At 41.9% G+C, this 10647-nt stretch overlaps 1 protein-coding gene across 1 annotated transcript in view; it reads left to right on the top strand.

Annotated features, from left to right (window-relative positions):
* aldh1a3 (aldehyde dehydrogenase 1 family, member A3) overlaps positions 1-9279 on the top strand; it is a 49635-nt gene extending 40356 nt beyond the window's left edge. Inside the window, exons 12-14 of the mRNA XM_084007162.1 lie at positions 6832-6906; positions 7036-7165; positions 7238-9279. Of these exons, the coding sequence (XP_083863288.1) occupies positions 6832-6906; positions 7036-7105 (145 nt within the window). The 3' untranslated portion in view covers positions 7106-7165; positions 7238-9279. The remainder of the gene's footprint in view (positions 1-6831; positions 6907-7035; positions 7166-7237) is intronic.
* Positions 9280-10647: the final 1368 nt, after the last annotated feature.

The following is a 10647-nucleotide window of genomic DNA, read 5'->3' on the forward strand; positions in this document are numbered from 1 at the left end:
AAAAACTATAACAAATATAGAACAAATTAAGACACTGAGACATTAACAAGCAATCATCTGAAGAAATATTGTTTATAACATTCCTATGGTGATTGTTTTTTTTTTTTCCTGTGTCGTGCGATTTGATTGGCTGGTTTGCACGCAGACGGCAGGCTGAATTTGACGTTCACGTTAGCGGTGGTTGATGCATAGCGGCTAGTTAGCGATTGTGTCAACAGAGCGAAATGGACCGATTTGTGATAGCCAAAAAGAGTGGACGATGGTGGTGGTGATTTACGGACGCAGGACAGAGTGATGACGGACTTGGAGGATGAGGATGAAAGCGAGGATAACTGAGGGGCGGTAGTATGTGAGGAGAACAGAGAAAGGAGGAGGAGGGGAGAGGAGAAAAGAGAAAGACAGCATTGGAGAGCGAGTGAAGCAGAGTTTAGAGGACAAGAAGGGAGGAAGAGGAGAGGAAGACAGGAGTAGGGAGTGAGTGAGGAGGAGAAGAAGGGAGGAAGAGGAGAGGAAGACAGGAGTGGAGAGTGAGTGAGGAGGAGTTTAGAGGAGAGGAAGACAGGAGTGGAGAGTGAGGAAGAGGAGTTTAGAGGAGAGGAAGAGGAGGAAGACAGGAGTGAAGAGTGAAGGAGAGGAGAACAGAGGGAGAGAGAAAACATATTTAGTGAGTTAAGAGACAGTTGTAAGAGTATACTGTATACAACTATACACTGTGCTACAATTCTCAGTTACACTCTTGTAAATCCACAGATGTTCTCTGTGGTGGATTTGTATTGTTTTTTGTGCTTGTTGTTTGGCACTTCATTTCATTAAAAGTAGTTAACTATGCTTGTGTTTGTTTTATGATAAACGTTTAGTAACATGCATTCGACAATATGTAGTGTATCAGCACGGCCACGGGAACAGTACATCTATATCTATTATAGTATTATTTGTTGGTGTCAGAATTCACTAGCACCTCCTATAAACAATCAGACCCCCTCATTGCCCCCCCAATAATAATTTTCTGGTGCCGCCGCTGTCGGGATGGTTTTGAGCATGGAGAGAGTTAGATTGCTCTTGATTTCCAGCATGTCTCTGAGTTGAAGACCTGGACTGACTGCTCTTTTGACTGCCTCTATCACTTCTGCTGCTGAATGTCCTTTCCGGGGCTGCTTCCATCTGGTGGACTAGACTGGTGTAGGACAGCTTGTCCATGTCTGTCATGCGACTTCAGGCATATGTGTGTGATGATGGGTGCTGTTCCTTACCTTCTCAGTTGGATGGTGGCCGAGGGATGAAAACCAGCTATTCAGGGGATGCTCGCTGACGAAGCATCTGATTTTTTGGGCTGAAAAGGTGGCTTTGATCAGGTGCAGTGTTGCTTAGTCCTCTACTCACCTCTCTCATCTGTTCCATGTATGAGAGTAGGCCTTTCAGGTACATACACACACGTTCTTCATCACCTTCCTTTTCTCCCAGTTCCTCCAGTTCGCATTCAACCGAATTATTAGCCCTCTCTTTGTTTTGAACCCCCCCCAGCAGGTTCATTTATGATGGTTGTTGGGGAACTAGCAGGAGCAGATTTGGTTATTAATAGATAAGTATTCATATCAATAGAATTATTGATATTAATAGGATTATTAATATAATTAATAATCTACGGGGCACCACCCTGCAATTAGGGAAAAGATAACCAAACCTGTACTCAGTCTCATATAAAGGGGTTTGTACTGAAATGCCAATAATTAATAACTATTAGCATATGAGTCCAAACAGTTGAAGGATTTGTGAATTCTTTGCAGAGAAGAGGTTGATATCACTCACAATTCTACAACATTAATAACACAGCAGTATGCTTAAAAGGGGTTTATTAACCATAAACATACACTAATTCTAAGTGTCCTATCAAACTAAATACTAAGTGTGTGTGTGTGTGTGTACATACAAGAGTGTGTGTGTGTGTGTGTGTTACAAGATGGCCGATGTGGGTGTCTACCAGTCAGCCATGTGGAGTGGGGGTGTTCTTTGTGGGAGGCCGTGTGGTCCTGCCTGGAGAACAAATTCCTGTATATGTGTATAATAAGTATAATACATGTAGAGCCGTTAGGAAAGTTGGATTAGTGAGCATGCAAACTGTCTGTTCTAGATCACCAACAACTGAACTAAGGTTACACACTTAACTCAACAATACATCAAATAGAAAATCATTTTGAAACATTAATGTCATCACATTCGGTTTCTGTCCTAAGCTATGCCCAGATTGTTACTGGTCCTTGAAGAAGGGTTGGTGGTTCCTCTGAAGAAAGGTTGCTGTCTTCAGGTTCCTGTGAGGAAAGTTGCTGTCCTTGAAGTTGTGGATGGAGGAATTTCTAGTGAGATGCGTCTCGACTAGGAATTCTTGTCTTTGTTGCAGAAGCAGGCTCCAACAGCCAGCTTGTTGGCTGTTTTGAGGGTGCTGCTTGGGGACTTGAGGCCTGTGGTCCAAATCCCAGGAGAAAGAGCAGACCTCTGTTCAGGTCAAGGTCGCAGGAGGAAGAGAGAGATTCCAACTTGGTCTGCTTGGTAGAAAGCCAACTTCCACTGCAGTTGACCAATCAGAATGGAATCTGGAGTTCACAGGTACTTGTCACTTTCAGTGACCCAGGCCTGCAGGCAGATGGGGGAGGGGGAAAGAAAGTAGAGGTGCGTGGCTGTGTTTCCACACAGAGGACCCTCCAATCTGAATGTTCAGAAACAATTCAATCTGCATCCATGACTTGTTTCATAGACACAAACCCTGAGGTCCCAACATTCCCCCTTCGCTGTCAGGATTACACCCGATGTGTGATCCTGAGAGGGACTATCCAAGGTTTGGTCCATCACTGGAAAAGTTCATTGTCAGTTCAGTAAGCAAGAAAGAAACCATAACATTACAAAAATAAACCATTAAACTAAACCTGGAGCAGAAATACCTAACCAGTGTTTCTCAGTTCTAACTCAGGGTTAGTGATATAATGAACATTATTGTAAGGTGGTTAGTGATGTAAAAAGAATAGCACATTTGGTTGAAGCGACAGTAATCAGTGTGGTGATGTCCTAGTCTAGTGTTGTAATAGTGGTCTTATTAACACAATACTACAGAAACATTACCATAGGGCTTGTCTGTGTGCCTGCAAAGGACAACAGTGGTGTCTGTGTCCAATCAGAATTTAGGAGTTCTTGTGCCTTACATGTTTACTATGTTGTGGCTCAGGGCTGTAACACTCCATGTAGCTAGAAACAGAGGAAATATCAGAGAAGCTGACATTATCTGAGTCGTCATGTTTGTACACTGCTGGTTCACGTGACTGGGCCAGAATTTTGAGTAGGGCTTCCTGCTGCTTCTGTGTGGATGCCCATCTCGAGCAGTTGGTGGTGATGCTCAGTGTCCCCACGCCGTCTCTTGCCACCCCCCTTTGCACTGTTATGCTATGCTTTAAGGCAGCAGATGTTTTGGACGCAGATGTATCGAAGTGAGCAGGCTCTCTTTTAATTTTGCACCCTAATTAGGTTTCCCAAGCCATCTGTGTGAACTTCTTAATGTCAAACATGGAAAGTTTTTTAATCCGCTCTTCACGTTAAACACGGGGACAGACGCAAGGGTGGAGGTTCTGCATGTACACGGCTTTGAAGAGGGGATCCTCCTCTAGACCTGGTGCGATACTACCTTGAAAGTACGTGTGTCGCAGTCGGGTTTTCACAACGCATATGTTTCATTTGGAAAGCAGCAACCAGGGATGCGATTTCATCCGCTGAAGAAGAGAATTCTTCTGCTAATGCGTGTCTGAGGTTTTGGTAACTGTCTCTGGCACTGGGAGGTTGTGCACTTATAAACTCGCAGGCCGCTTTAGCGCTGGTTTTCCACAGAAGTTTAACTTTCTCCCTTTTGGTTGCATGGGGCAAGTCAATCAGATGGTCGTCTAACTCTCTCAAATAGTTGTCAATATTATCGTTCGAGTTGTCGGGATCAAAATGTTGAATATCTTTAGCTATGAACTCAAGATCTTCGAAGCAGGGGCACTGTGGCGTCCTTCCTGGTGAGGGCAAGACTAAGCTAGGTTGAGGAGGCGTGTTGCGAATTACAGGTTTGTTCCAAAGATAGGAAGATTTTGGAGGAGAACTTTTGTAAGTTTTGCTGCTGGTTTCTTCGCTATCTGTGTCAGAGCGATAGGAAGCTGCGTAGCCGTTGCCGCTGTCTCTCAGTGGAGCTTGTCTTAAAGGGATAGTTCAGAATTTTTGACATAAGACCTATTTTCCATATACAGATCTCTGCGTCTGTAGCAATGACAGCAGGTAAACAAACTATTATAGAACCGGTAACTTATAAGTGCTAGGTGATATCACTCCGCCGCTGCCATAGCCTACTAGGAAATATGACACGCTGCTGCTGCTGCTGCTGAGACATAAATCCTTAAAAATGCAAGGTTGGTTTTATTTCAAACATTCTATCAACACATATGTACATCGATAGTCTGCTGTTACAATTGATTTGCCTCGGGTGCACTGTGGAGTAGGCAAGACTGTTTTTAATGCCTGTCTAGCTAGAACCATTGACTTGCGCTAGCCATAGCATAAGCGAACTCTGCAACTAGAAGAACTGAATGAAATTTCTTGATAACATCTCCAGACGTCTCGAACACACCGGCTCACTTGGAAAATAGGTCTTATGTCCAAAATTCCGAACTATCCCTTTAAGGACTTTGTGTCTGCTGGTAACTGTTCCCATCTTCTGCATGGTGGGGGAGTCGTATTTTCACTACAAAAAGAGTGGGAGTCGGAGATGCCTGAATCACACTGACTGGACGAGTCTGCTGAGGGAAGACATTCTGGTTTAAACCTCTGTGATTAGATGCGAGTATTCTAGCCATGGGTGTACGGAGTACGAGGATGCTTGAAAGTTTCTTCTTCTTCTGGTTATCCCCATGATGTATACATGTGTGAAAGACAACATCCTAACGAAAATGCAGTCAGCAGAGAGAATCGGCATAACTTGTGACACCTGGACATCATGGTGTCGTACATGACGCAGTCGTACATGACAGTGACTTCTTACTACATCAACAACGAGTGGTGCCTCATGTCTCACTATTACCAAGTGAGAACAAAGTCACAATAACAGGACTTGACTTTAGACAGTTTACTTTTAGTTTTGTTGCCATTATTATTATTATTACTGCACATTAAGAAACAATGCCTTAATGCAATTTGCAGTGATGGAATGTTGTAGTTCAAGTACACTTTCACTTGCAATTCCTTTCTAATTTCAAAATTGCACTCTTGAGACAGTTTTGTTTACAGCTCAAGTTTAAACTGGCCAGTTTACAAGTCTGCACTTAAAACCTGTTGTTTATGGTGAAGAGCAAAAAATAAAGTACATCTGTATTTTGTAACGCAGTTGAGCCATTTTCATTATTTAAAGGTACAGATTCTGGGCCGAAACATAAATGATCACATTCATCTGTTTTTACCTCACAATCCGCTAGCTGCCCGCCCCATAAGCAGGCCGTCAAAAAAACGCATCTCTCTAGGCAGCCTAGGCTCCGAGATCGCACACAAAAACAAATGGTACTACCAACACCTCAAAAGCAAAATGAACAGTGTTCCAACCAATCACGTTCATGAAAATGCGCGTCCATGATCATTTTCAAAACACGGGAGGGAGGGGCTAGCTGGCTCTGTTAGTTTTGGATCTCGCAACGGAAATGAGGGCAACCAGAATCGCTGATACAACCTTTAAGAGCCGATTGAATCGAATCGAATCGTGATTAATCGATTCAGGACCTTATGAATCGAAATTGAATCGATTTAGGAAATTGGCCACGATACCCAGCCCTAGTTATTATGAAAGTAAAACAAAAAATTGTCCTAATCTACACATCCTCCAATTTTCTTAGACAAACAATGACTTGTGGTAACTCATTGTACTCTACTATTCATTACTATAAAAAATGTAATGTTGAGAAGGCGTTTTGTGTTAGGTGCACATGATATCCCACTTGTTCCCAGTAGAGAAAACTTCCGTCTCTAAAAGAAACGCAGTTCCAGTTAAGAAAAAAAATCCACAAAAATGCAAATATGACCAGCGTGGCCAATGGGGTTCACATCCGTGGATGCTAGTGAGCAGGGCAGGAAAGATACAGAGAAAAAAGGTTTTATTCAGTAGTCAAGCGATGACTGGAGATGATGAGGAGGAGGAGGAGAAGGAAGAAGAATCTGACACTGAACAGCTCCCTGGGACTGATCAGGGTCTGAATAATGACCTTTACTCTCTGGAGGAGATTAGTGGATTTTTAGACCAGACTTTTGGAAAATCTGTGAAAGTCAAGGACTATTTCCAAGACACTGACAAGTCTGTGCGATCAGCTGTGATTTTACAGGAACTGGTTGGCTTTGATGCCCTGAACGAAAAGAAAACGCTACAGGTTAAAGAAACATGTCACCACACTAAAAAAGACTGCTGCTGTTCTTAGAAAGAGACATGGTTCAAAAGTGAAAGTCTAGTAAACATGGTACTGCATCATAGGGTGTTTCTCATGACTGACTGTTTTCTGCTGCTGCTACTTCTTTCTGTTCTTTCCCTTTCCATGGATGGGCTGAAGGTGGGATCTCTGAACGTGAATGGAGGGAGGGATAAACAGAAAAAAGCTCTAGTTAAAGAAACCTTCCAGCAGAGGAAACTAGACATCATGATTCTTCAGGAGACTCACTCCGATGCTGACAATGATTAACAAATGATTGATTAGGTTTTATGTTGTTTGTTTGCCTGTTTGTTTTGTTCCAGTGATGCACACCTGATTTTGAGAATAACTAAAACTCTCTCTCTCTCTCTAGGATAAACTGCTATAACGCCCTTCATGCCCAGACTCCCTTTGGAGGGTATAAGATGTCTGGCCATGGCCGAGAACTGTAAGAACCTCCTCCTCCTCCTTCTTCTTCTTCTTCTTCTTCTTCTTCTTCTTCTTCTGATTCTTCTTCAAATTCTTCCTCCTCCTCCTCCTCCTCCTCCCCTAACTCGACATATCTCTGTCCTCTCAGGGGAGAGTACGCTCTCGCTGAGTACTCCGAGGTCAAAGCAGTGACCATCAAACTGAGTGAAACCCTGTGAGAAGAACCGATTCAGATGTCCATCAAATCCTTTGTCTTCAACCATGCTGTTGAGATTAGGGTTAGGCCAATGTATGAGTTAGTCGAAACAGTCTATCAGAGTCCACGTTATTTCACCTTTACTATTTTATAGGATTGTATTTTTATAATAATTTATTCAGATGTTCCCTGTACACAAGTATGTGATTAGGTGCAGTATTGACAAATTTACCCATAGAACATAATTATACAATTCAACAAAGTATATGATAAAGTTTCCAATAAGAAATAAATAATGAATGATATGTCTTCCAGTTGTGCCATCTAGTAATTCCTGTAATTCTAGTAATAACCTGGTTCTACGTGTCGCAGCTTGTAAGATAGACATTGTCTTGCAGAAAATGATTAGAACTTTTACTGTTGATTTCACGGCAATTTTCTTCATCCCTTAAATAGAAAATTAATTTGATTTAAATTATATCCTCCATAGCATTCACAGATACTACACTATCAAACTTGCCTTAGAGCCCAAAGATGAATCTACAAGTATTATATAATCTTCCTGGCATGTCTGGTAACTTCAGCGGTTCACACAGGTTAAGAAAACCTGAGCAACCCTTTCCACCTAAAACGATACAGAGCTAATGTTAAAGTGATGGGTCAGAGTGAAATGCACCCTAAGTAATTTCCACCATGACATCCAGCCAAATACCCCCTCGGAAGTATTTTTAGCGATGGTCAGCATTGGTCAAGATAGCCGCTATCAGCCGAATGGCTTAGTACTAGTGCTATGGTACTGGGGGTATATCTCGTAAATTACCCCACTAATAATGCATGGAATGTTACCAAACTTCAGCAGTAGTACACATAGGGTCTGTACTCACAAAACGAGGCATTTGAAAGTTTGTAAGTACACCAGGAGTTTATTTAAAAGAACTACAGCTACAGAGTACAGCTCTCTGTACCACCTACTGCTGTAACATGTTATGTCAAATGTCACAAGTAAAAGAAAATGTTATGTCAAATGGAAAATGCAAAAGATAAGATAATATTATGATGACGATTTTATCCTGTGGGTAATGGGGGCGGGACTAGATAAGCCTTGGCTTCTCCCGCTTTCCCTTTCGGCCATGTGTATTGTATTATTTGAACAAAGATGTGTGATGATGATGATTTAACTGACATGCCCGAAACAAATAAATAAATAAAATTAAATTAATAGCTTCTATCCTCGGCTGCTATGCTACCGCAGCGTAGACGGCACTTCCGTGTTTACCCAGCCGATGCCGTGACGCGAGAGTATGAAAAAGTTTCGCTGAGTTTTTATAAATGCTTGTATTATCAGGTCAACAAGTGTTGACAAGTGTTGACCTGATGATACAAGCATTTATAAACATTTAGCGAAACTTTTATGGGGTAATTTACGAGATATACCCCCAGTACCATAGCGCTAGTACTAAGCCATTCGGCTGATAGCGGCTATCTTGACCAATGCATCACTAAAAATGCTTCCGAGGGGGTATTTGGCTGGATGGCTTGGTGGAAATTACCTAGGGTGCATTTCACTCCGAACCATCACTTTAACCAACATAAATCATTTTATTATTTTTTTTATTTTTACCAGTGAAGTGTGAGAACAGTTTCTTCAAATCCGAAAATCAAATGAAAGATTTTGCTTGTGTACATTCTTCCTCCCACAATTCATCGCGTGATTCAAATACAGGAACACCTGTGAAAAATCTGTACAGAAAATGATTTTTATATTAATTGTAATTGGACCTTGGTTCATCAGATTGATCAATGCACAAAAAATATTGATTTATCAACAATGATAGGGATTTGCACATGAATTCCATTGAAATGTAATCAAATCTCAGCATGGAACAATACTGAAATACTGTTATTTTTTGTAATTTTTGAGCAGCTGATGTTTGCAGATATTTGTTTGTGTTTGTGACCTGATTCTCTCTGCTGACTAGAATGCGCCTTCACTTTCAAAAGGACCTCTATCACAGATAAGGTCATATTTACCATAACACTTTATGGTGTAACATGTTATCATGGCTGGATACTGTCAACCTTTTTTCGACCAACAAGTTTTTGAGTGTTTGTTTATTCTCACAATTGGGAAACAAGTCTGTCTCTGCATTTCTCTCCCATTAGGTTTGTATTGAAATAGACATTCCAAATAAAGAAATCAGATTCACTTTGTGTCATTCTTTGATAGATATGCGTGTTTTATTCAAGGAAGCCTTTCTGCACACAAACCAAAGGATTGTGGGTAATGGTAAGGAACATACATGTCTCAGGATTTTTTTATTTATGTGGATGTAAAGTTTATTTTTGGAGGGATACATTTATAGCTTGGACTAATATCACATTAGGTGGTTCTGATTTATGCAAATTACAGTGTTGCAGTCAGTGACGGCGCAAGGGGGGGGGGGGCAAGCAGGGTCTCAAGACCCTCCTGTCAAAGGCTGTGCCCCCCCTTTTGCCCCCCCTCCCCTCGAAATATTTATGGATTAAAAACTATAACAAATATAGAACAAATTAAGACACTGAGACATTAACAAGCAATCATCTGAAGAAATATTGTTTATAACGTTCCTATGGTGATTGGTTTTTTTTTTTCCTGTGTCGTGCGATTTGATTGGCTGGTTTGCACGCAGACGGCAGGCTGAATTTGACATTCACGTTAGCGGTGGTTGATGCATAGCGGCTAGTTAGCGATTGTGTCAACAGAGCGAAATGGACCGATTTGTGATAGCCAAAAAGCGAATAAGAGTGGACGATGGTGGTGGTGATTTACGGACGCAGGACAGAGTGATGACGGACTTGGAGGATGAGGATGAAAGCGAGGATGACGAAGGGGCGATAGTAGGTGAGGAGAACAGAGAAAGGAGGAGGAGGGGAGAGGAGAAGAGAGAAAGACAGCATTGGAGAGCGAGTGAAGCAGAGTTTAGAGGACAAGAAGGGAGGAAGAGGAGAGGAAGACAGGAGTAGGGAGTGAGTGAGGAGGAGAAGAAGGGAGGAAGAGGAGAGGAAGACAGGAGTGGAGAGTGAGTGAGGAGGAGTTTAGAGGAGAGGAAGACAGGAGTGGAGAGTGAGGAAGAGGAGTTTAGAGGAGAGGAAGAGGAGGAAGACAGGAGTGGAGAGTGAAGGAGAGGAGAACAGAGGGACAGAGAAAACATTTAGTGAGTTAAGAGACAGTTGTAAGAGTATACTGTATACAACTATACACTGTGCTACAATTCTCAGTTACACTCTTGTAAATCCACAGATGTTCTGGTGGATTTGTATTGTTTTTTGTGCTTGTTGTTTGGCACTTCATTTCATTAAAAGTAGTTAATTATGCTTGTGTTTGTTTTATGATATACGTTTAGTAACATGCATTCGACAATATGTAGTGTATCAGCACGGCCACGGGAACAGTACATCTATATCTATTATAGTATTATTTGTTGGTGTCAGAATTCACTAGCACCTCCTATAAACAATCAGACCCCCTCATTGCCCCCCCAATAATAATTTTCTGGTGCCGCCGCTGGTTGCAGTCGAATAGGT

The sequence above is a fragment of the Eutrigla gurnardus genome (assembly GCF_963514095.1).
Source record: "Eutrigla gurnardus genome assembly, chromosome: 1".
NCBI lineage: Eukaryota > Metazoa > Chordata > Actinopteri > Perciformes > Triglidae > Eutrigla > Eutrigla gurnardus.